The following is a 27635-nucleotide window of genomic DNA, read 5'->3' on the forward strand; positions in this document are numbered from 1 at the left end:
CATTAAAGGGACATTACACCGTATTTCCACATCAAGACCAGTTCATTCATCATGGATGGATGTGGGCATTGACCAGAAGGGGAAAGTCAAACAAAGATGCTATGAAGTTGCATTATGGGAAGTGTATTTTTTGGAGCTTGTCCCATACTGGAGACTGTTGCTGTGTTTAAGACCAGGATTATTATAATTAACTAAAACTAAACTAAAACCTAAAACTGCATGTGAAAAAACATTTGAGTTAACTGAAATAAGAATTAAAAAAAAATTGACTTTAGAAAAATAAAATCAATTTAAATGATATTATGTTCTTAAAATCCTGACAAAAACCTCCCATAGTATAGTTTTTAAAAAACTAAACAAATACTGAAACTCGTAAAAACTAAACTGAAACAAGTTAACCCAGTCTGGGTTACTGGAGCTAAACTGAACTGAAACAAAAATCTTAAACTAAATAGAAAATAAAAACTTAAAATTATATATATATTAGAAAAATATAATAAAATAAAAAAAATATAAAACTATAATAACTCAGTTCCAGACAACTCGGAACTCAAAAATATCCGACCTCCTAAAAGAAAAAGTACAGTGGAACACCTCTTGAAGTTGAAGTTCCCATCTGTAAACTCAAATCCATCAACCCTGACTTAATGAGGAAGCAGTTGACTGTGTTCACACAACAGTGGCACGCACACATTGTAAATGTAAACCATCAACTAAAAGGCAACAGAAAGTAAATCTGCCTCTTTGAGATTACATAATTATTACTATCTTATGGGTATTTATACATAGTAGCAATTAGGAACATGCCTACGCCTTTCAGCCATTAAGTCCTTAATGGCCTTAACAGTGAGGATCTATGGTCTCCACTTCCTGTCACTGTACAAAAATGAAGCCATACACATTTATTTATTTATTTATTTATCATTATTATTGGTATCTTTTTTAATATCTTTTTCTTTGCAAGTGTGAACCTCACGTACATCTTCCCGCACTCAAACACTTCACTGTACATGTCTTAAACCTGGATAGATGTTACGGCAGCTGAAAACTTTGTACAGTGATCAAAGTGCTGCGTACTATGTGAGCTGAAGTTGAAATAAAAAATAAGTTTAAAAAAAATGAAGCCATATTATCCCCAATACGGCTGCTGCCATCTTGAGCTGGTCATTTGAAGTCAGAGTCTCTACAGTAGCGATCTCTGCAGTATCGAGGTCCCGCCCATACATTCATCTGACCAGTGATGAGCAGCACTATTGATCGCAAACACACCGATTAGCATACACAGCTGTCAATCATGATGCCAGAGCCCCTTTTTTTATAGTGTCCAATAACTAATTAAAACCAAACTTATTAGAAAAATGAACACTTGAGCATACACTAGCATGATAACAAGTACCTAAAATGGCAGAAACCATCTATGGGAAAAATCTATTTGACATCTACTCTGAGTTTGAGAAGTTTGGGCCACGTCCCACCCACTAAAATGGAGGGGGCGCGGTTTATGACCTATACCAGGCTTCACTTTTGGGGGAGCTGTCATGTCGTCCATCTTTATAATACACTCTCTATTCTAACTCCTCTTAGAAGTGAGTGTGTGTGTGCGTGTGTGTGTTATTTGTGTGAGTTAGTGTTTGTGTAACAGAAAAAGAATCATTCACTGTCTTGCTCTCTTTTTCTTTTCATCCCTCAAACACAGGGCATACAAGACCATTGAGGATGAAGATCTCAAGTTTCCACTCATATATGGGGAAGGGAAAAAGGTAAGAGTGTGTGTGTGTGTGTGTGTGTGTGTGTGTGTATGTGTGTGTGTGTGTGAACTCCAAGTTCTGCGCATCGACTCAGGAATTCAGAATTGCAAAGAAAATCGCTCTAACATTGTCAATCTGACACACACACACACACACACACTGCATGCCTGCCAGCCACCCAGAGAGTGGGTGAACACTTGGTCTCTGATGTGCGGCTACCACACTGTGTGCACATGTGTGTGTGTGTGTAAATGTACACCCTCACTAGAAGAGAGGAGACGGTCCATCTGTTTCACTCCAGCAGCTACATCTAACACACACACACACGCATGCGGACATTCAGACAGACACACAGCAGTCGGGAGATGACAGTCGTCTCTCTGAGAAGTGAAGTTAATCCCCACTGGGACGGCAGGGGATGAGATGAGAAGAAGAAAAACCGAAAATGAAAACACTCCACCAAATAAATTGCACAAAACGCTTCAAAATTTCAGTCGTGTCAGTTTTGTTTCATATTTTGGGTTTGATGCAAAGACAGACATAACGAGAGTCTCCATCAGAAAGGAAGGCAGCATCTGGCGACCACACAGTGCCAGTGTTGTCTGATGAATCGCTTTTGGATTCAAAGAACGGACAAAACTAGTTTTCACGCAGGGATGAAAGAGAAGAAAACTAAAGAGAATTTGATAATTAATAGAAGAAACAGAAAACTTTTTTCAGCTCACTTATAAGATTTTACAGGCGTCTGAACAGTTTCACATATTGTCATATTTGTTTGTTAAATGCAGCACCAAATATATTTACATTTAATGCACCAAAATGCACAGCTACACTGCAACAGACTGTACTGTGAGCAATTACCAGCTCCGCCGCCCACGTATGTTGTAAATTCCGACAGGGAGGAGGTGACAGGGTGAAACACTGCCATCGTGATTACTGTCAGTCAATATGGGAACATCCATATGTTCATTAACGGCTAACTGACAAACACCAGAGTTTCTGACAGAGACGCTTTGTGAAAAAATAAATAAATAAAAACAGGTAAGAAAGTGAAACTAAAGCAGTTTGTGTTTTGCAGGCACGAGTGTTGGCCACCATCGGTGTGACCCGCGGGCTCGGTGACCATGACCTCAAAGTTCACGACTCCAACATCTACATCAAGCCGTTCCTGTCATGTTGCCCTGAGGTAAGAGTCAATGCTGCAGATAGCTTAATTCAGCCATTAACTAGTCCATACCCATTGAGTGCACAGTTGCCCACGTACAGTTCCACATGGTGTGTGTTTGGGATACAGGTCATAGGAAATTGCAGATTAAATAGTCAACTGAACCCATTAAGAAGAGCAATGTATTCAGACAGAGTTTTTGTGAATTTGATAGTACAATTGCTTTATTGAAAGTACAGTAGTACCATTGCCAATAGTGGGATAGTTAGTGGGCTTAGTAGTTGAGGTAGCACGTTGAAAGGCAGATAGTTAAAGTCATTGCCTTATAGAAGCTCAGTTTTAGTAAGTTTTCCAACTTTTGCCAAGAGGGAGCTTTTGATATTGGTCCCTAGATTATGTTCACCGAGTTTCATGCAGATCGTGAACTTCCTAGGAAGAGATCAATTTTAAGTGTTTTTCGAAAAATTCTAAATGGCGGATAATCTATATAACCGGAAGTTATGGGTTCCTCATGAGGAGAGGCATCTCTGTGCAAAGTTTCATGTCTCTACGACATACGGGGCATGAGATATGCCCATTCAAAGTTTGCAATTTCAGTCGGTTGTTATAGCGCCCCCCTTTGGCCAATTGATATAATATTGCTTCATTCACATCCTCCCATGACCCTCTACCACTGTACCAAATTTCACATGGATTGACCAAGTCAGTGAGGAGAAAAACGTAGAACAGACACACCCACAGACAGATAGAGTTTCCGTCATTATATAATAAGATGACTTGAAAGGAAGGTCCAACTGAAGTTAAATTTGCTTTTTTCTGTGCTACATCTTAAATATCTGCTCTGCGTTCAGAAACCAAAAGAGAGAAATGTATATTTTTTGGTTTCATGATGGCTTTCCCTAATTTTGCATTGCATGTCTACATAAATGGAAAGCTTATGTCAATACATAAGACATACATGCATGTAAACGTACCTGCTAATGTCACTTTGGTTGGGTTAGATGCTGTCGTGGTTGCTACTCTTATATACCACTAACATGACACTGTCTGCCAGTGACATGTAGCCACAGTGCAAGTGTGATTATTTTGCCTCTCGTTCCCTGGTTCCCTGTGGTGTAATGCTGCGTTAAATTTAACTCAGAGGTTTGGACATCGAACCCGAGTTGACTGCGTTCCAGTACAAGTCAGAAAACCAAGATGTTGTCAGCAATACCAATTGATAACAACACATTACACTGTATTTTGCACATACAAACACCGTAGAATGAGAATGAGTGAAAGGATGTTCAGGGTGACTGAAAGGAACAGATCAGTGCTGAGGAAAGGAAGTGAGGTAAGTAAGGAAAAGAAGTGTCAAAATAAAGGAAAATAGGAATCTTTACTACAGTGTGTGTGACCCCCCCCTTTTATTTTATTTATGGTGATACATAAATAAAATAAAAGTGCTAATAAACAGTATATTACCACAGCTCTCACTACTGTTAATGCATGGAGCAGCCATATTGGATTCTGAGGTTGGGGTTGGTGAGGTTCCTCCAGCTTCCAGAGTTGGAAATCCAAATTCGGAGTTAGAGCTCTGATTGGGCCCAAAATATCAGGCATGACTCTACATGAACCCACACCGAAACTGTGGGTTCAAGAGGGGTCCTGAGCCCGAGCTATGGCGGCAGTTTTGGGACCAAGTCCGATTAAAACCTGATTTTTTTTAATGTAAAAAAATATATATTGTATTCTATATATTCATTTTCGGTCACTCCCCAGCACACGCTCCATCACTCTCCCCCAGTTCTCCACTATATTGATACATTGTTCCGCCACTTTCCCTTCTCAGTTGCAGTCCCTCCTTCTTTTTCTCTCTGTCCCTCTTGCTTCAGTCCATTAGAACTCCTGCCATAGTGCCTTTTATGCCAACTGCCAGTGTCATTAAAAACAAAAAGGAACACTGGTAAATTGGCAAGAGCCCCAACCAATTCAACCCTGGGCAAATATTGAGAAATTACAGCCCGGCCCAAACCCAGCGAGTCGGGTCAACCCAGCTGGGCTTGGGCAAAGAATCGGTGTTTCATTGACGGTGTGTTCCAATTGAAATTTCCAGCTGGGAACATGGAAATTCCAACTTCCCAGTGTAAGTGAAACACACCCTAACAGTGTGTCACACTCTGACAGCCTGCTCGCTGCTATCAATCAGTCAACCACTGACACTGAGCCGCCCTGACATTTGATATTTCCCCTAGACCTTTTTTCTTCTATTTAATGATAAAAAAAAAATATTCAAAATACACGTAAAAACATTATTTCTGAGCTCAATAAAGCAGTTTTTGTCCGCTAGTACAAATGGGTAGCTTCCCATTTTTATGTCTGTCTGTAAGTACACAGTGTCCAAGCGGGTGACTCGATACAGTCCCACTAGTGTTTTCACACTATGCCAGTGATCTACGGGTGGTTGTAACACACCAAGAAACAGAAGTGTGCCAACAAAGGGAGCGAAGAAGACCGCCATCTCGTAAACAGTGTTGGCAGCAGGTTGAAAGCACGAAAATATATGATTCCGGTCTGTGTAACTTTGGCAGAACATAATGAACTTGTCCTCTCTCTGTAGCTCGTGCCAGTTAAGAGCACACGAGGAAACACAGTAAATATCAGCTTATGTCTGTGGTTGGCCTGCGCTTCATTCTGTCATGCTAGACTTTCTAAACACAAGGAATGTGTGGGCCAACATGTCAGCAGCTATCTTGTTAAACCCATTAACCCTCAGACTGGGCGCAGTTACATTCTCAACGAACCAGTGTCTTAAAGATCCTAATTAGATGTTGCAAATGTTCCTTTTTTCGTCACCGCCAGCCCCATACCTTACCTTGTTTTGTCTCATGAAAGCACAAGTCAGTCACATGACTTACCCTGCATCTCCCCCTGTCATGTCTGCACCACAGTCAGAGTTGCATGTCTGTCTGAACACGGTCCTCTGCTGCAGGAGAACTCGGGCTCACCTGTCTGACTGTCTGGCACTGGTTTCAAAGCTCTTTCATCTCCTGATGTAGTTTGTCTTACAGAGTTTTGCATTTCCCCTCCCAGAGCTCTCTGCTTGATCTTTAATTCATTAATAACCGGGTTCACACCAGGTTCACATGGAAGACTGAACTCCTCTCAGCACTCTGTGTCTCTGTCTGCGTCTCTTTCTTTCTCTCACAAACACGACTCTCTCGCCCCGCACAAGAGTCTCTCAAGTACTTTCTCGAGATGCTCTGGGTGAATGAAAACTGCACTGAATTCATTAAGGGGTGAGATTGCGAGGGCTAGGTCAGTATGGATTGCAATATGGTTGAGAAACTTGAGCTGCTGAGTGCACTTGATCTTGCCAGCCTCTTAAAGAAATCTTTCATCCTTGGTGTAACTTCTGGTAGAAGTATTGATGTTATTGTTGTGGTTTCTGAACTGACAACCGCCAATATTTAATGCTAAAAGTCTAGGTGTTGCGGGGAAAGAAAATAAAGGGCCTTCTTACACTATGTACCATTGATTCATGCCGTACTCAGGACAATTGTTGTTCTGTCCCATAGTACACTTGTGTCATCATTTATGTGACGTTTATTTATTTTGTCCATACAATGTCCATACAATGGAGTCTATCTTCTCATTATGCCTGCCATGGGCCTCATTTTCAAACAGCAAGTACACACAAATATGTGCTTAAACCGTACGTGAGAACGTTTTACGCTCAAATCCTAGATTCAGTAATATTTTCCCACCTGAATTTGTTCATACTCTGCAAACAAATTTAGAACTGCCTGTATAAACAAATGTAAACACACTCCTTTAACTAAATACATAGTGTATTAAACCACATTCATTAAAGAAGACTTTAATAGGCAATATTTAAAACCATTAATTTACTAACACATGCTTATTTGACGCCTTTTTATCCTCATCAATTGTTAACATAATTAGAATATTCAACCATAGAAAGTGAGTGTCCCAATGCTAGCTTACAAGCATATGAGAATGTCCATATTGAAATGTAACTGTTTTGATTTTCATTGTTTTTATCGACTTGGCCTGTAGTGATTGGCTGCCATAAAATTGAGCCTGTTGGTATGTAGCCAGTGTTATTTGGTAGCCGAGTAACAGGCATGTAAGGTATATAAAAGATTCTGATTTACCTCCAAGCAGATGTTAAGTTATCTAGCCTTGCTGAAAGATATTGCTCCTTGCACCTTGAAAGGGTGGTGTGTCTTCAGAGACCAACATAACATGCTTTATGAGAATGATTAAATATGGAGGGAAACAACTTTACCGCAATCTCTAAGATATACTTCTTGCAAACAAATTTCCTTATATAGAGAAATGGGGGTTTGGCAGTAAGCTTATGCAAATAAGGGGCACACACCTGTCAATTTAGAATGATTCTGATTCACCAACATACACACAGTGGTTAGTACAAAATTGGCCATTACGCAGGTGTGAATGCGACAGTTATTTTGCATGTGCACTTGTTTTGCCTGCAAAGTAAGAACATTTCTACACATATATGAGTAAATGAGGCCCATTGTCAAGAAGCGCTTTCTCACATGACTCCCTACTTTATCACCCATTGCCGTTCAGTTCAGACGGTCATATCGGAATGTGATGCCACATACACAGATTTCATGGGAGACCAGCAACGTTGAGAACTCCCTTTGGAACTCTCCTTGCTGACTGGTACCCCCATTAAATAGTAGTCCACACACACTTTGTAACAGTTTGTTTTCACACCTGATGTGGACTGTACCCAAGCATACATTAACTGTACTCAAGTCCACCTTCTCAAGCAGACCCCAGCACAATTTGTCGACTGTGCCAGGGTCCACCTGAGAAGGTACGGGACACAGTGTTCACACTCATCAAACGAACCGGTGTTTGTACTCAAGGGTACTGGGATCCAGGCCTGGGTCCCTGATATGAAAGCCTCCAAAGTCCGAAAATCAGGGTTCTCACAGTCGTGAGAAACCTGGAAAGGTCATGGAATTTCACAATTGCATTTTCCAAGCCTGGAAATTTATGGAATGAATGAAAATAATTGAAATTTTTGGAGAAGTCATGGAATTTTGTTGTGAGGAAATCATTACAGTAATCTTGCCAGGAAAAGTTAATGTAACATAACTGCAAATTTATTTTTGTTCCATCTCTCCCTCCATGTATGCTAGCTAGCTAAAATAACATTTGAACAAAACGCTAGGCAAGTAGGGCAAATTTTGTCCTTGAAAATATGTGGGAACCCTGTAAAATGTACCAAAGTGATTTAGTAGCCACTTCAGGTTTTAAGTGTTTTGAATGAAACCCTTTGTGTATTGTGTTTTGGCATGCAGGTTAAGGTATATAACCTGACGCAGTATGAGCACGGAGCTGATGATGTTCTGGTAATGGCAACCGATGGCCTCTGGGACGTTCTCTCCAACCAGGAAGTAGCCGAAGCCGTCACCACATTCCTAGCCAACTGTGACCCTGATGACCTACACAGGTCTGCTGGTTGTTTACTGTCCTTAAATTTTAATGTCTTTCTTTCTCTTGAATTACAAGTTTGTTGCTTTAATTATGTAACTATGTAAACCTCAAGACTGGTTCTTCTAGTTCTCCAGTAAATGCCAAGTATTTTTGTCCACATTACACCTTAATAACAGGCATTGTTTCTCCTCAAGCATAAATTACACTCTCTGTCACGTTTCACTTTCACTCATGACTTTCACACTTTGTAATATAATGATAAATCTGTTAATAAAGCCAAAAAAAGAAATTCTCACCAGTGCAGAGGAGGTCCAGTATCTTTCCATCTTGGTAAGTCTAAAGAAGGTATTAAATGAAGAATAATACAGTGGGACAGTACAATGACAAAATAAGTAATTCACTCCCAAAACCTGATAAGTGGCTTTATGTTTCATACACCATAAAAGCAACTCTATATTACAGTTCAGTGGATGGGTCATATACACTGTGGATTTCTTCAGTGCTGTTTCCTCTGTTGTCCAGGTACACAATGGCAGCACAAGACCTGGTGATGCGAGCACGTGGCGTGCTGAGGGACAGAGGCTGGAGGATCACCAATGAGCGTCTGGGCTCCGGAGATGACATCTCAGCCTTCATCATACCGCTGATGTATGGCAACCGTCAGCCCTGAGGAGCCTGAGGACAAAAGATGCTGCGGTTCAATTACCTGAAGGGCTCGTAGGCTCTTAAACCAACAGGACTGATTTAAACTGAGAATCCCCATTCAGTTTTCCTCAGTGCCGTTTGCACATTTATTTTTCATCCTTAGACCAAGGATATCCTAACGTTTGGATATTTAGATTTGTCGGTGTTTCATACCTCTATAGGAGTTCGGGTGAGGGGGACATGATTGTCAGCTCTGCTTTTTAATCTATTTTTGAAAGCCTCAAAAGTCAGAAAAACATGAAAATTTCAACACATGCTAATTTGATTGAATATGTGTCATGGAAAAAAAATTGTCAAGAAATAATTTGGCCTGTTTAAAGTGATGTACTAAAAACCTTGACTGCCCCTGAACTTCTGCAGAGATATGAAAGCTGAAAAAGACGCTCTTCCAAAGCGAGGAAAAGACTTCTTTTCTTTCTGTTCTTACCTCTCTTGCAGTGCTACGTCGCCCCTCTTCCTTCTCTTTTAGTCCTCTCCTCTCCTCCTATACTGTACAGTCAACTTGTTTATAAAAGAAGAAAACCCTCCTCCTTCTCATGACCATGGACCGAGCTGAAGGGTCAGCTGCACTTTCTGTTTTGCCACAGTGTGGCTTTGAAGGATTCACTTGCTGAAGAACTGCTTCCAGATTGAGACTGATTGCAGCCATGAGATTTTGAACCCGTGTTGCTGTTCCCATTTTGAGCATCTTGTTGTCATGTTCGGAGGCTTGCAGGTGGTAAGAGCCCAGAAGGCCTGAAATCCTTTGTTGCACAGAAAGTTGGGTGGTGTTTGACTGTTTCATGTGCAATCACTTATCATGTTTCTGAGAATGCGGATGCAAAAGAAAGGAGACAAGGACCTGAAGTTAAACACAACACAGTAGCAGGACAAATCGGTAGTCAGTTTTACTGTAGGAGACATTTGGACTTGTCAAAGTAGGAAAAGCACAGGTGTAGTTAATGAATTTAATGATGGCTGAATTCTATCTAGCTGCTTTGATTTCAGGTTCCTGATATCGTGCATGCTGGCTCACTGGAAAACTTGAATAGAAAAGAGCTATCAGTGATATTATGCTGCAATCCATTGCAAGTCTGGTGTTGATAATTCTCTATAATTTTGAGTCATTATTTCCGACTTCCAATCTTAATGCGTCCCAGTGCATCCCCATGGGAAAACATGGACACCCACAGTAAACTGATGTCTGTATGGCAAGTCTCTAAGCTGCACATGCATCTATAGAGAACCTACATCAATTACCACAGCGCTATTAGCAAAGGGAAACGGTGCATAAAACCCATTCAGATAATGTTTACACAGCTCAAAATTGTGTAAACATGGGTGCTGAGTATAATAGTGTGAACCACTACAGCCAATACAGAATGACGTGTGCATTTGTTTTCTGTGGACAGAGACGGAGCTATGCCTGCTAGCAAAAACCTCTATCAAGCACATATCAACTGACTACGGCAGCTACAATGTTGTTACATAACATTTCACAACACAAACCATGTTGAGGTGATGTCAGCTGTATTTATGTTGACAAACTCAGGCTTGATTGATCTTGCCCGAGTTTTGGACTTGACGTTACATGACTGTTCCATTGCACTTTGAGTTCAAAGTAAAATGGATTGCAGCATCAGTAACGTTAACACCTGTGCTTTTTCAATAATGACAAGTCAAAATGTCTGCCTTGAGTAAGGCCTATAAGCAGTCGTGGTTATGGGGTTTTAACTTGGCTAGATGTTTCACGAACTGACAGGTTTGTGAAACATTCATTCTTTTTCACTTAGGGAAATAAATTTGTTTTTTTAGCTTAGAGTTAGATGAGAAGACCAATACTATCATTACTATCTGTGCGTTTGGGGACCGTTAGCTTAGATAGCTAACAACTTGAAACGGGGGGAAATACCTCATGCCTCTTCCCAAAGGTTAAAGAGTTCTGAAAACCTTAAAAATGACATATAACAGGGGCTGGAAATACACTACACTTTGTTTTTTGTTTTATTTAAGAAAAGAAATATTAAATGTTTGCTTGTTAGCTTCATAGTTTCTGTAAGGCGTCATTGGACAGAGCCAAGCTAGCTCTGTTCGCTATTTTTGCTGAGAGCTAGATGAGAAGATTGATACTATCTGTGCGTTTGGAGACCATTAACTTAGCTTAGCTAACGACTTAAAGCAGGGGGAAATAGCTAGCATGGCTCTCTCTAAAGGTAAAAGTGCTCTCAAAACCTTAAAATTAACATATAACAGGGGCTGGAAATACACTACATTTTGTTTTTTGTTTTATTCAAGAAAAGAAATATTAAATGTTTGCTTGTTAGCGTCATAGGTTCTGTAAGGTGTCATTGGACAGAGCCAAGTTAGCTCTGTTAGCTATTTTTGCTGAGAGCTAGATTAGAAGATCAGTACTATCATTACTATCTGTGCATTTGGGGACCATTAGCTTAGATAGCTAACAACTTGAAGCGGGGGGAAATACCTCATGCCTCTTCCCAAAGGTTAAAGAGTTCTCAAAACCTTAAAATTAACATGTAACAGGGGCTGAAAATACACTAACTTACACTTTTTTAAATTTTATTCAAGAAAAGTAATATTACATGTTTGCTTGTTTGCGCCATAGGTTCTGTAAGGTGTCTTTGGTCAGAGACAAGTTAGCTCCTTTAACTTTTTTTGCTGAGAGTTAGATGAGAAGATAAATACTATCATTAACGTTACTGTCTGTTCATTTGGAGACCGTTAGCTAACGACTTGAAGCAGGGGGAAATAGATAGCATGGTTCTCTCTAAAGGTAAAAGTGTTCTGAAAACCTCAAAATTAACAAACTGCAGAAGCTAGAAATACAGTACACTTTGTTTTTTGTATTTATTATACAAAAGGAGATATTACATGTTTGCTTGTTAGCTTCATAAGTTCTGTAAGGTGTCTTTGGACAGAGCCAAGCTAGCTGTTAGCCACTGCCTCCTGTCTTTTCGTGTCGTTTCCGTATTTGTGTTTGTATGTACGTGTAGTATGTACCGAGTATGCCCCTAATGTTTAACGCAAGCAAATGCATCTCTTTGCATGCTTTCACTGTCCAGTCTTACGAAAAGAGACAAAGACAGGACCAAAAATGTATGGTGACAACTAAGAGAGGACGTTGGCCTGTTGGGTGTGTAGCAAGTTTTGTGAAATATTTTGTTAAAACACGTATAATTCACGCTATGCATGCTACCATGTTAGCTAGCTAAACATGCTGTCAAACTTATTATCCATAAGCACTTATCCCAGTCATGGCTGTAGCCTATTGCAGCTGACATTGGGCGAGAGGCGGGGTGCCTCCTGGACAGGTTGCCAGACTACACAGAGACAATCATTCATGCTCAATTTAGAGTCACTAATTAGCCTAGCTAATGTAGCTGGAGCTACATGGAAACAAGGCGTTAAGCTAAGCTAACAGTCTCCTGGCTGGAGCTTTGTGTTTAATGTACAAATGTGAGAGTGATATCAATATTCTCATCTAACTTTCGGCAAGAAATTGAATAAGCTTGTCTCCCAAAATGTCAATGAGTTCCTTACAGTTAATATTTTAGATGAGATAAATTGTGACACTGAGACACTTGAAATTTGTGCAAATTGAAGTTGTCAAGATATCCCTTTCACACTTAGCTAAATGCCAGTTTTGTTTTGTTTTTTAAAGAAGATTAGATGGCTTGTACATCAGTTTGCCTGCACTTTAGGCTGGCACTCTTCATTAATGATGCAGCCATGATACATGAAATAATGAAGAGGCATATATTCCCTGCAGCAGGGAGGACTGAATCAAAGTCATAGTTGTAATTTAAAAAGAACCCATGAAATACAATCAAAGTCAATCTGAACTGTAACAGAGAAAGAGACTCAAAGTATTCTTTCGCTTCAACATGTTTTGCATGTCTCATAAGCTTTAGATGCTTGTTACAGATCATGTTTGTCTTCAGGGGGACAGTTTTGGGAGTAACAATGTACTGAGTTTGGATGTAGTGATTTACTGTGTGTCAGTGCATGCAGTGACATATTGTAGGCCTGGGATTATGAGCAACGGTGCAATGGTTTACACTGCTCTTTGTTTTTATATGGACTGAATTTGTATTTCTGTCATGTATCAAGGCGTTAGTGGTGATGTTATTTGTTTGTAAATGTGCATAGACCATGCATATATTTATAAGGTTGGTGTTCCTTTAGAGCTTTTAGCAACCCATAGGTTACATTTAGCATAAGCAAGGAAGGATATGAGTCTTTATGAAGGAAATGAAATGAAACCAGACATTTTTTTTTTTTGCACTTTTTTTTATTTTGTTGACTTAACTTCACTAAAAGAAAGCGACCATGAAGAGTTTGGCTGGTCTGAAAACAGTGTCACAGCCTTAGAAACTGATGTGCATGTGTATTTTTTTTGTTCACCCCTTCCCTACATTATTATTCTGCATTCATACAGGCTACATTGCCTCAGCCAGCCACACTGGGTTGAGATACAGGAGATGAGATATAGTCTGGGGGAAGGAAAAACTTAGACTTCAGAGGATCAATGAAAAAAAAGGGTCATCATTTTTTAAAGAAGCTTGATTCCAATCTGAAAAAAATGACTGCATTAAATTAAAACAAACTACACATTTTAAGGATTCTGTCCATGACAGATGGTTAAGGGTCCATGATTTTATTTCCTCAATAGTGGATACGTATAATTTTGGAGTAGCATTAATTTACTTAAGGCTTGACTGTAAAGTGAGAATATGCCTCCTTCTTTCATAAAACAAGGCATGCAGGTGATTGACTGAATCCAAAGAAGTTCATGTGGGAGTTGTGCAGTGCCAGGATGAGGAAGCCATTGTTAAAGGAATCGTTTGACCTTCTGGGACACACTTCCTCTTGCGAAACGTGTTTCCCAAAAATGTCAAACTCTTGATGTACGTCACACGATATGTGCCATTGTGTAGCATGGTCTATTTATCATCGTAGCTTTGACTTTTTTGCAGTTGACAGTTATAGACATTCCTCCAAGCAGCAGTCATTAACATTTGCCTGAAGTTCATATGGTGCATTTTTCCTCCTGTACATTCCATGAAAGAAATATTTAAACTATACATTCTGTGTTGTAATACATCATGATTATTTGCGGTTTCATCTGTAATTCAGTCAAATAAGCTCTTTGACAGTTACAGAGTTCTTTTAAACTTATTTTCTGTTTAATTTATTGAATGTCTGTTTTAATTTTGTTTTACTTTGTTGAGTAAAACCTTTCCTGCCACCACCTAAGCTTTGTCTTAGCATGCGCCCCAGTTCAATGGAGCGGTTTCAAACAACCAGATCCAACACAGACACTGAATGTTTTGAACTGCAAACATGCTAAGACAAGTCTGAATGGGGCATCAGACTGTGTTGAATGTTCATCCTTATACCTGTCATTAAGCCTTTTTCTCTTAGATGAATGTCAAACAATGACCATATGATTTATTTTTGTCATCCTACTGTGCCACCCAACTGCTGCACATCAACTCAGGTTCAATTATCATGTGTAGTTTAAGTGGACAAGCTGTTAAGAGTGATTTTCTAAAGGCGAGGAGTCCCACAGGGTAGTTTATTAGAATCCACTACATTTGTAAATGCATGGGAGTGGAAGTCCTTGGACGAAAGTTTGCGGAGTCCCTTCAGACCGACTGTAGGTTTCCTTTTTTTGAAGTTGCTGTATTGTGAAAGTAGTTACTGCTGTTGTTTTTTCTACCTTTAGACTCTAAGGTTCGTATGGGAAAATAAGAGCTGGGAGGTTTTTTTCTGTAGCAAAGAGGAAGTTTGAAGCCCAGTGGGGAACCGTTTTTAAGTGACCATTGTGCTACCCTCAACCTCTCCGTTTGTGAATGTGAAATGTACATTTTGTATAACAAAAAGATAACTTATGAAGTCAAAAAAGAAATATTTTTAATGTTTCCTTGTGCAACTCTGACTTTGGAGGGGGAAGTAATGTTTACCTTCAGTGTTTCTTTTCCAGAAATGAAAAAAAAAGGATAATAAACATTAAAGATAAATGTGAGAATCTGTGTCATTAAAAAAAAGAGTAAGTAAACTCAATATGCAAGCACCCCTTTCTGCTTGCAGTCCAAGTGAGTTTACCAGACCAAATCTGAAGGAGCAAGGCACAAAAGACAAGTGCACAAGAGCTAATCAATGTTGTTGCTGTTTCTGTTCCCTGGGTTCTCATTGTGGGAAAACAAAAACTAACAAACAGGGTCAACGGGCCTCCAAAAGACTAGTTGGACTTTGTGAGCGGACAGCAGAGGGATTCATTAGTGGAACTACAGAGTGCTCACTGAAACTCAAAAACATTTCACAGGACACACACTGACAGAACAAGGTCAATTCATACAGTATAATGTGGACTCACTGAACGCGCACAATAATACAGACGCAAGTCTTAATGATGATGAGGTTAACCCGGGTAAAAGCCATTATCCCCCAAACTGATTTCCTGCATTGTATCTGCATTAATCACAGAGGAAATGCAAAGAGAAACAGATGAATTCCCCTGTTACTTAATGTGGTACTTGTACTAACTGGTTTATTTACTACTAAGGCCACCTAAAGGTTGACGACATTTGATGGTGCCTTCATCCAAAACTATGTGCCTCCTAGGGACCATACAAAAAAGGCAGGGGTGGGGAGAAAAAAGGCTCTCACCAGTTTATTTATTTATTTATTTATTTTTAATCATTTGAAAAATGGTCACACTTTACGTTAAATCATAGTAATATAACACTTGATTGGCACAAATTAGCTTGCCATTATTAACTATAAGTGTACAAAGACTTTTAGATGGTGTACGTTGATGAAATAATTTTCTTATACTCAACAAAGAGCACAATGGCAGTGGGATTAGTACTTGCCAAAATTATCACACATATGTCCTTTTAACAGAATATTTGCACAATTATTTTATTTTAAAGAGCTTTTATTGCACACTAATAGTTTTGTTTTTGTTTTTTTTGTTTTTTTTTTACATATTTTGCACCTTTCTATGAAGACGCACAACAACTAGAGGGCTAAATTTCAATCACTAAAGAACCTCCTTCACTCTCCCAAATCAATACCCTCCCTTCGGGATAAAAACATATCCACACTGCGCTCCTCTAATAACTTTAGTACAGTCCCTAAACTTGTCCTCATAGTCGCATAATAGCAGCGGCATTAGCCAAAATTATGACACACAAAATGGAATAATGCATCCTTTTGATGGTATATCCACACTGTTATTTCATTTGGAACCATACACATTTGCTAATTGACAGATTTTCCTGTTTTTGTTGTTGTTGGTTTTGTTTTATTTTAAACATTTTGCATAAAGTAAAATTTTAACTCTGTGGAGAAGTACATTTTAATCACTAAAGAACCTCCTTTACACTCCCAAATGAATTCGATTTACCTCTGTTCAGAGAAAAAAATAAACATACAAAAATACACACTCTTCCCTGTAATAAATTTCGTACAATCCCTAAATGTGACCTTAGTCCCACCAGCTGTTACACAGGCCCAAATGTGGATTCCCGTGCACTAAATAACATTTACATGTTAATTCTCACTATTCCATAAAAGGATTATTAAACTAAAGACTCATTTCAGCTACTCTGACTTCTGCATACACACCCAGACTTCGGTTGGAAAGTAAATTAACACCATGGTTGGAGAAGAGACACAAACGCACGCGATACATACCATTAAAATCATTTTATTTCAAACCAGGTATTTTTTTTAGCTTTGCATAGGTTTCATTTTTACATATCTGTCCCACTTCACACCTTGTGATAATTTACAGGAGTTTCACAAGAGACGTGATGATATTCACAGCATATTAATCTCCATTCAAGTCATTCTGTTTACAAACAACACAGTCAGCTCAGGCATTCACGTTGATCCGGTCTGACTTTCTCCGTCGCAAGTCACCAGCGCCGGCAAGGCAGTAGATTGCGCAGTCATCTCCACAAGGGGTAATATGACAACCCGACCAACAGCACAAACTACTACCTCACCCAGCGCCTGGCCCCCGATGCTCCTCGCCTTTGTCTTTTGTCCTCTTCGCTCCACTTTCAGCCAGGAATCCCCGTTCAGTCGGTGTCGCTGTGCGTAAAAGCGCACGAGAAAAATGGCGTGCGCGCAAAACGTGGCCGCAATGAAGCGACACAAAAACCCCACCCAAAGATAGAAAGGGGAAAAAAAACACACACACACACACACACACACACACACAAACGCACACACACGCACCTCGTGTACCTTTCCCTTATTTCCTGCACCCGCTGCTCTCCTCAGATGACCTCGGTGAAAATGACATACGGCAGGTGAGGACGGCGGGGCTGTCCGTGGATTTCCTGAGCGGCACTGGCGACATTTATCGCTTTGTCGGATCACAAAAGGGGAGTGTGGTGTTAATATTGTTTTTTAGTGATAACACTGAAATTTAATCCGCATTAATGTGAGTAAATCGAAGGAGGAAAACAAATATGATCGGTGTAATTCAGCTATCAGCAATGCTGTAGTCTCCAGGCGTCAAAACATGAAATTACGCGTGAAAAATGGCCATAAACACACCATAGTATCTACAAATTTTAACTGGCAGTGAATAGATGTAATATTTTTAAAACAATATTTGAGTTAAATCATGATTATTATAGTCTTTTGTTTGCGTAATGAAGCACACATTATTAGAACTAGACAACCAAAAAGTCAGAATAAACTCGCAGCTTTATTCGACAGAAATATTACCGGGGTTTGGTTAGATGTGAGAAAATTCCAGGATCCCACAGCGTCTCCACACACACAGTCCTTCACCTTGCAGCTCAACTGCAGCAGACTGTTTTATAATCTATTGTTGTCTCTTTCTGCTTCTGCGTCGTCAAACAAAGTTGTCCCGGTGTCAAACCCGCTCGGTTTCAAAGCACCAAAACGTGTCCAAATCCACAACCGGAGCCGATTCACGCTTTGCTTTTGCCCCTCTTTTCTCGCCCCGCAAATGCCGCATGTCAGGTAGGTGTGGAAAATGAGTGGATTTGGCGGAGCAGCGTGGATAAAATTCGCGGGGAACGTCAGGACTGGTGTAGGCACGGCCGGAGATCAGAGAAAAAGGCGGAGGTCTCACTCTGATGGGTTTTCTGAACACCAGCAGAGAGGAGGGAAAGTGTCGGAGTGCGCCATCGGCTGGCTGCATCCAAAAGAGCAGCTTCGTGTCTCCACAGGGAGGTTGTGATGAAGTGGGGCTCCAGCTGTTAGACATTTTGCAGAAGTAGCATCAGACTAAATCTCCATATGATGGACAGTCTCGTGATCAATGCAAGTGATGCATTAGACCCTGCCTACGTGTTCCCTTAAAGGGAAACACCGCCTAAATTAAGAATTCCTATAGGTTATTTCCAGAGCTGAGGGAAGTGCAATCAATATTTGTGAACAGGAGCCACTCTCTCTCAAAGCCAGACACCAGAGAAGTAAGTGTAAAACTTGTGATGTCATCTAGGCGCATCACGTATCATCTCGTCATATGATCCGAGACTTGACATTGGATAACAGCAACATACACATTACCCAGCAGTCATCATTGCATATCTGTGTATGGCAAAAATTACCAAAGAAATAAGAAATTATTAATTTAATTTAACATTTTTGATTGTTGATCTATAGTTAAATAAACTTGTTATTTTGTTACAAATATATAAACACGTTGAAGATGGCTTTGTCTTTGCTTAGACAGGCATTTTTTCAAGGTGGCAATTACTCAAAGTGCCCATTCTCCACCCAACACATTGTTGGAGGGCCCACTCTCTCTATGGGCCCCCCACCTCACAGACCCCAGTGCAACTACCCTGATGGCCCTGTCTATATTTACGTCCCTGATGTCATCAAGTATACGTCTGGAGCTGCTCTGTAGATGATGAATGTGAGAATGTTTGCAGTTCAGTGTTCAGTTCTTAAACAAAAATTGTACCCATATACTCCGAACATTCCCCTGGGTGCTCTCCATGTCATCTAAAACATCTTTCCGAATTCATTAGCCGTGTCTCAATTCAGGGGCCGCAGCCTTCGAAGGTTGCATTTGAAATCCGATTGTGTCACATCGGCGCGACCAAGGTTGTCCAGTTTCAAAGGCTCCTTCAAACGCGGCCGAGAAATGTGGCCTTCTTTCCCAGAATTTGGAGGATGCGATGGATATATCCTTCGTGGCCCCAACAGTTGCTAACTAGCTAACAGTTAAACAATCTTAAAATGGCAGTGTCTCTGGCGGTGACTCATCTCAAGTATTAAGCTGCGAAGGCTGCAGCCCCTGAATTGAGACACAGCTATTGTCTACACAGCAGCTCTTGAATTTATTCTTGATGACATCGCAAATTTGAATTTTCATACTTTATTTTTTGATTTGGGAGAGAATTTTCATGTTTACTAATATTTTTTTGACTGTAGGAATAATGTACGAATTCTGAAAATGGGCATAGCTCCCCTTTAATCTCAACAATAATCATTAGCTTGCTGCTGTCAAGAGAAAACATTTTATCCCCCCCCCCCACACACACACACACACACACACACACACAATGGTGCTGTTTTTTTTCTGGAACGGAGGAAAGGATGACAAATGGTGTAATTAAAATCTGAAAAATAATGCTAATAACTGCAAAATACAAATATTGGAGGGCTAATTCTGACCAGTTTAACATATATTTGTGCTTTTCACTGAAAACTTATTTTTCACACACTAACGTCTTTCTTTATTCTTTAATTAATCAGGATGTTTAATTGAGATCATGATCTCATTTGCAAGAAAAACCTAAGTACGTGTAATTACAATGTTTCTGGTGAATGGCATCAGTTCAATATTTTTATACCTTTTTAAAAACATATAGCATACATAAGAGACAGAAAAAAAACTTTTTTCATCCTGAGGGAAAATTGTTGTGCAACAGTTGCAAGACAAAGTTTGAAAAGTGCAACTGAAAAATTCTCAGAATGATGTGAATGAGAATGTGGTTAATGCACTTTCATTTACTGGCAGTGAGTCGGTTTCCGTTTTCTCCTAGTGAGTGATCCACTGTTGTGCACACAGGCGGTCCTTCTCCTCCTCCCTCTCATTGGTCAGGAGGATGAGCCTCTGCTCTGGGGAACCTCCCAGATGTGAGCGGGCAGAGAACCCGTCGGAACCCGGAGAGAACACCGTGTTCCTCTCCTCTCTCAGATCAGCCTGCAGCTGCTGCACATGCTGGAGCACACAGTGGAAAATAAAATGGATGGCTTATATTTTAATTCCTACAGAAGAGAAACAAATCAACAACGCAGACATGATGCAGACATGTTTAATGTAAGATACTGCGAGAATTCTTACTGCTGGGAGCAAGATCTGCACGTGCTTTAGATGATGATGAAAGAAAATGCATAAGTGGACACCAGGTTCAACTTTCACAGTGTCGTTGCTGTTGAAAATAATTATTATTACTCTAAAAATGACACATTTTTTGGTATCTTCCTTTAACTCCGATACGGATTAGGAGCAGTTTTTCTGTTCACCAAGTTAAGTTGAGAACAAACACATGCCCCTTTGATTATTTATGAGGAATGCACAATCTAAAACATGAGGGATAATGATGGGAGTCTCCACACCGCAGACAGATGCACTGCAGAGCACAGTGAAGAAAACCAGAGCAGGACCCGCAGGAAGCTTTACACAACTTTATTGAAGATTGTGTATAAATACACATGCACATTTCAAATGTAAACCCAAGTGAACTCAAGTGCAGCCAAACCTGGAAATCCCCGTTATGTCGTCATGCAAGGATGTCTGGATTATTTTTACAAAAAAAAGTCCCAAAACAACAGAACCATCCTTTCTTAAAAATATTCCCTCCCTGACAAGAGCACAGGCAAGACTTTTGCAAACTAGTGTGTACGTGTGGACTGGAGCCACATTCGCCCCCGACGCTTCACGTCTTGCCGAGGTTTTTAAATATATTGTCTGTTTATTATTAAATGCTTACATATAAATAAATAAACTTTATCAAATGTGCACTCACAGAGTGAACTCTTATGTACAGTATTGTATAAGCCTATAGTAGCAATCACATCTCACTCAGTCGGGATGGGGGGTGAGTCGCCCAAAAAGCGAGGCAGCGGCGGGGCAGTGGCCCCCGCACAAGTCAAAGCACAGAGATGCTCATAAAGGCATGGTACACGTCTAATATTCTGAGGCAACAACAGGTACGCTAATGCTGTTTACAATGGAAGAACAGGTAGAAAAAGAAAACATAACACTCCACCATGGAGAATAGTTTTTATCATGAGTTACGTCGATGGAGGAATATCCTGCAACAATCTGCCACAAAATATTTTCACTGTATCATGATCCCAGAAGCTGAACGGCCTTTTAGGCAGACTCACCCCGCAGTTTTCAACTCCCCTTCCCATCCTCAAAGCTCAGGACCACAAAGAAGCATTATTTCCCCCTCTGGAAAGGGACGCATTCAGCAGTACCCATGAATTCATACAGCTATTACGAAGGCGAAGAACCCATCACCATCACATTCAACCAAACCGAGAAAGGGAGCCACGGAGGGGAAGAAAAGAAAATCGAAAAGGCATCAACCACATACATCTGGTCAGTGTTCATTCCATTCAGCATACATTCTGGCCCTCTTGTGGGGTTAAAAGAAACGGTTTGAGATGACGTGGCCGGGATGTAACAAGCAGACAGATACGAACATTTGTGGTGGATGAAGGGGAGCAGTGTGAGAGGAGACGGTGGCGATAGTGATGTGCAAAGAAAAGGCGACCGGTCTGAGATTAAGAGTTAAGGCCAAGGTGATCCGAACACGAGATGATCCATCTGATGTCAGCGAAAATCACCGATGTTCCTAATCTCACAGCGCCTCGAATATGACGAGAGAGAGAGAGAGAGAGAGAGAGAGAGAGAGAGCAGAGCCGTGGTAAAGCTTTAAACACCGCCTGTGAATAACTTAAAGAGGGAGATTTGTGGTGTAGGATCGGAGTCGGCCAGCTAACTTTTACACACACATTTGCTGCAATCTTTGCACATTATGTTAAGACAGAGTGAAACACCATTTACTGATTTTTGCAGAGAAAATGTGCAAACTTACCCTGCAAAGTTAGTTGGATAACCTCTCAATCCGGCTCTGTTTTAGGTCTGAGAAATATAAAGAGAGGAGCCCAGAGTCAGACAGCTAAAGCAGGACCCTTAAGGTTCATGCCGATACACTAATTACCTAAAAATGCAGCAGTAGCAGCAGCAGCAGCACAAAGCTAGGACAGTTTGGCTGTTCGACACGACTATAAGCATCGCTTCTCTACGTTAGACTGTACAGGCGTCTCACCACTGGCTTACTAAAGGCAGCTTCCGAAGCTTTTAATGTGAGAAAACCCTCTGAGAGACGTCAATATTAAACAGTTGCAGTATGCCTGGCAATAATACATAAAAAAAGGTGGATGATTGGTGATTGTGCAAGTTCAAAATGTCTCAGCGCATCATGAAAACTCGATATAATTCAGTGTTTAAAATATTTACAAGGTCTAAATGATAATAAAATGATATTCCAACAATGTGTTGCTCTCGAAATATATATATAAAAAACAACAAAGTAACACGAAAAGCGAGAGGGCGGTTGAGAGCGCTACAGCGAAGCACTGTGGAGCGTCTGAATCCATCCCCTAGTGTCGTTCGGTGACTCTGAGCAAATCCCAAACGAATGGACGTGGCGACACACACACTTTACACACACACACACACACACACACACACACACACACACAGTGATCCAACCACAGAGGAGGGCCCTGATTTCTTAGAGTTGCGTACCCCGGCAGCTCCCTGACCTAACAGCCGTCACCCCCGCAGTGGCTCAGCCTGTCGAGGGGCCGAGTCCGAGCCGCTGGGTGAGGCCAGTGGCGCCTGCTGCCATGCTGTGTGTCCATATGGCTTTGGATGGAAAGATCCTAGTCTCTCTCTCCATTTAGTTCTGTCCCCGCTCGCCTCAGTTGGTTTTCATGGCAACGTCTCGATTGGGCGCCTGCTCCTCCTCCTCCTCTTCCTCCTCGTCCTCTTCGTCCTCCTCGTCCTCCTCTTCCTGCTCGTTGTCGTTCTTCCTGCGCCGGTTCTCGTTCAGGTCCTCCTCGTCACTCTGAGTAGCAGTGGCGGCACCGGCAGCGGACGAGGCGCCCTGAGCGGAGGAGGCGGGCTTTCTTTCCTGTCTCTCATCGCAGTCGTTCTCCTCGTCTTCTCCTTCCTCCTCCTCCTCGTCCTCCTCCTCTTCCTCGCGGTCCAGAGCGAAGTAGCCGGTGCCTTTCACGGTGTCCTGGCGCTGGTAGAACAGCACGTAGCCGGCTTTAGACTGAAAGAGAGACGACAATGAACAAAGTTACTCGGCTACAGGAAACGACTCACTGCTGTGGCTTTGTTTTTATGTAGAATTTCCTTTTTAACCTGCGTCAACACTTTCAAACATTAGAACTTCTAATAGCATGACCATGCAATTTTGAAATCCTTTGATAATGAGTCAACAGGATGCTGTGTTAATTACAACCTACCCCAAGGACTTTGTGTTTGAGAATGCTTTTTTCCCCCCAGACAAACCTACTGTAGGAGCTCCTTCTAAATTCTAACTGCTTAATCTGTCCGTCTATGAAAAGTTAAATGATCCTGCTGGTGATTCTTTATTCTTTATACTGTCAATAATTCTCATGAAAAGATCAAAACTAACAAAAAGCCTGATAATAAACAGTTATGTGCCTTACAGCTCCATTGTTGTCCAAAAACTATTCAAACACATCAGTGACACACACTGTTTTACTGGGTAACTTCTTCCTTCATTATCATCAACACACACACACACACACACACACACACACACACACACTGTATTTATTTTGTGTCAGTCACACAAACACTGTCCTGCTGCTGTAAATATTTACTCCAGCACCAAATGTGTGTTATTGCATCATAAAAAAGTCTCCAACAAACGCATTTTTCCTCCTGTTCAAGTACGAAAAACTACACTACCCATGTGTTTTAGGAAAAAACTACAAATACCACCTTGCAGTTGTATACTTCGTGCACTGGTCAAGTTGCAGTTACAGTTTACATTCATGACTGTGAAAACATGGGTGCTTCACACACATCTTCCCTCCCGGCAGCACAGAAGATCTATCCAATCAGCACAGTTTGGACACCCAAGATTAGAGTCACCAAGTCAGTACCTGACCAATTGCGTCCCATATGATGTGAGTTACAACCAGAAAACTGTTTTTACAGAACATTGTGATGTCACTGTGAAGCTTTTGAATATAAAATGTTATCTCTTCATCATTTTATCCTTTTCAATATTTCTGTGCAATTTTGTTGTAATTTGTGAAAGAATTCTAGTTGTCTGGGCAAAAACATGTCTTGTGAGGTCACAGTGATCTTGACCTTTGACCACAAAATTCTAAGCAGTTCATTGCTGAGTCCACGTGGACAGGTGAACCAAATTTAAGAAAAGTCCCTCAAAGTGTTCTTGAGATAGCGCATTCATGCATTCATGAGAATGAGACTTACGCAAGGTCACCATGACCTTAACCTTTGACCACCAAAGTTTATTAAGTTCATCCTTGAGTCCAACTGGACAGTTGTGCCAAATTTGGAATAGCTCCCATAAGATGTTCTTGAGATATTGCACTCACCAGAATGAGATAGACACAAGGTCACAGTGACCTTTGACCACCAAATTCTAAGCACTTCATTAGTGAGTAGAAGTGGACATTTGCACCAAATTTCAGAAAATTCCCTCAAAGTGTTCTTGAGATATCGCATTCACGAGAATGAGACAGACACAAGGTCACAGTGACCTTCGACCACCAAATTCTAATCAGTTCACTGTCGAGTCCAAGTGGACGTTTGTGCCACATTTGAAGAAGTTCCCGCAAGGTGTTCTTGACATACTGTGTTCACAAGAATGAGATGAACACTAAGTCACAGTGACCTTAACTTTTGACCACCAAGATGTTATCAGTTTATCCTTAAGTCAAACTGGACAGTTGTGCCAAATTTCAAAACAATTCCCTCAAGGTGTTCTTGAGATATCACGTTCATGAGAATGGGACAGATGGACAACCCCAAAAAACATAATACCTCCGGCCACAGCAATCACCAGCAAGGAGGCATAAAAAATAATGAAGGAATATAATCATGAACTGTTCATGAAGATTTCCGTCTTACATGGTAAATAACAACAAACTGAGAGCCACAGACAGGCTGGGAAGGTCATAAAGTATATGAATACAGAATCGCATACTTTTTCTTTTTCCTTTAGTAGGTACTGCAGCTGCCCTTACAAACAACGTACTGTTGCATCCAGTGTGCACACAGTCAGAACACACTACTTCTAGCACCCTGAACCTTGACCCTTGTTTATATATCTGCTACCTTGGAGAAAAAACAGAATGCCGGCCCATTCACTGAGTTCACCAGAGACAAAGGTCAACCTGGAGAGCTCTTCTGTTGTCACTTTGCAATATATATTGTTTCAAGTTTAAATAATAACCGCACACATTGCAGATTCTCACACATTATATTAACAACAGTAAATTTACATGAGCTATGCATTTCTCTGTCATTCCAATATAACAGTGTTGTTGTCGGGAATTTCTATGATTATTTTGTTGACTTAAAAAAAAATAATATTTATACTTATATTATTAGTATTCAACTGGTGCTTGCGGCTGAGTTGATGTGACATACTGTCCACCGCGCAGAGGCTTGTGGGTCAGAGTTGCCAGGAAAGCATTTTGGTTTGCATACGACAAAAATCCACCAGATGCAGCAGAACATTCTGGCGTTTTTGGCACACTGCAGCTGACAGACCAAGCTATGTATTGGGACATAGTGCATCTTTTTCTGGCATACTAAACAGTATTGTAGTATGGGTATTGGAATGCACAGATGGTGAGTTTTGTTTTTTCATTGAAATTGTTATTTTTCACAATAACAAATATAATATCACTCGCCTTACCTTTAAAATTGATGATGACCAGAGTACATACAATGATTTCAATAACACACAACTCAACAGTTAGATGAATGTAAACATCAGTTGTTATTTATACCCTAATTCTGCATTCTAATTTTTATATATTTTTTTTCTCAATGGTTTCATGGACTCCTTTTTTGTCATTGAGAGCACTGTGCTGTGTGAACCTGACAAACTAATCTGCTTAGTAGCAGTGTGTCAGTGTGTAGTGATGTGTTAATGCCTTTTCAAATTTTCTCAGCTCTCCCCACTGTCACACATCTTAATGAGACTCTACATTGTTTGAGTGTGGGCTCTCTTGTTTGAATCACTGAGTTGTTTATACATGCTAATTACTGTATATCAAGAACAGTCCGAGAGCAATAACAGCAACAAAATACCCACAACCCCATATTAAAAAAAAAAGGAGTCCTCAGATTCTTACTAGTTTCTTTTGGGAGTATCAGCGCCGTTGGGCGTCTTTGAGAAATCAGCAATGTGATAATTAATCCCAATTAGTGACAACATTAGAAGTGCATTACTTTGATGAAATGACTCGTTCTAGTTTGTGTCCAGCAAAACTGTCTTTGATGAATATACAGTAGGGCTGTTGGCCCCGCTTTTCCAAACGAGGACACTCACCACTATTTGATCTTCGTTGGCAGGAGACACGCTGCTGTCGTCGAAGTTGTACCACTTCCCGTCATCTTTGTTCTTGGCATATGCCGTGTCTGAGCAGGGCGAGATTAAGAGACAGGGATATGGTGTTACACAGGTTTACATGTGCACCGCTCTGTACTCGTGCTGTTTGTATTATAAAACACTGTGATATGTGCACGCCGTGTTATGTCATGTGCTTAGTTTTTATTTCAATTCAGTGTATTTTGGTCACTGTGTCTTCATTCATTTCTCTGCATTTTGTTTCAGAGCTTAGGGGCTGTCCACACCAATAACGATAACTATAATGATAATAACTATGACAATAACGATGTGAGCATCCACTATGACGAATGATAATGCTCTGTAAACTGCGCTCTGTGTCGGCAGCTTAGGAAAATTGATACTGATGACCTGTTACAGCTTTAGGGTTAGAGGGCAGAAAAACAAAAAGAAATCCAGACGGATATGGGTGCACAAAATTCTTCAAAGACTAGAGCAATTTAAGAGCTGTCGTCTTTTAAAGACAAATTCTATTCATACTTTTGTATGAGTCAACATTTGGATGGTATCCTAGCGATCGCCACGTCTCAGGTAAAGTTACGTGTTTTTTTATGTGTAATTTGCAACTTAATATTAAGTTATATAAGTGTTTATTACGTTGTATACCACAATAACCAAGACTGAGAGATTAGAGTTGACCAGAGCTATTCAATTTTATATTCACTGGGGCTGGATTATAAAACTAGGAAGACATTTTAAGCATCACTGAAAGCTTTGTGTTTAGCTTTTGGTAATGACAATTTTTCAAACAAATGCAAATGAATGTCATTTTTTTTAAAAAAAAGCAATGTTTATCGTTTCACT

The 27635-nt window shown here is 40.5% G+C and overlaps 2 protein-coding genes across 4 annotated transcripts in view; one reads left to right on the forward strand and one right to left on the reverse strand.

Moving 5' to 3' along the window:
• The window catches only part of LOC125882785 (protein phosphatase 1H-like), a 43406-nt gene extending 28298 nt beyond the window's left edge, over positions 1-15108 (forward strand). Inside the window, exons 7-10 of the mRNA XM_049566640.1 lie at positions 1697-1760; positions 2827-2934; positions 8256-8407; positions 8914-15108. Coding sequence (XP_049422597.1) covers positions 1697-1760; positions 2827-2934; positions 8256-8407; positions 8914-9061 — 472 coding nt within the window. The 3' untranslated portion in view covers positions 9062-15108. The remainder of the gene's footprint in view (positions 1-1696; positions 1761-2826; positions 2935-8255; positions 8408-8913) is intronic.
• A 5667-nt stretch (positions 15109-20775) lies between these two features.
• Positions 20776-27635, reverse strand: part of LOC125883157 (ubiquitin carboxyl-terminal hydrolase 15-like) — a 29373-nt gene continuing 22513 nt past the window's right edge. For all 3 annotated transcript variants that reach the window (XM_049567361.1, XM_049567362.1, XM_049567363.1), the window contains 2 exons: positions 26754-26842; positions 20776-23459 (listed from right to left, as the gene is read on the reverse strand). In XM_049567361.1, the coding sequence (XP_049423318.1) occupies positions 23103-23459; positions 26754-26842 (446 nt within the window). In that variant the 3' untranslated portion in view covers positions 20776-23102. The remainder of the gene's footprint in view (positions 23460-26753; positions 26843-27635) is intronic.

Source organism: Epinephelus fuscoguttatus, linkage group LG22, assembly GCF_011397635.1.
Source record: "Epinephelus fuscoguttatus linkage group LG22, E.fuscoguttatus.final_Chr_v1".
Classification (NCBI taxonomy): Eukaryota; Metazoa; Chordata; class Actinopteri; order Perciformes; family Serranidae; genus Epinephelus; species Epinephelus fuscoguttatus.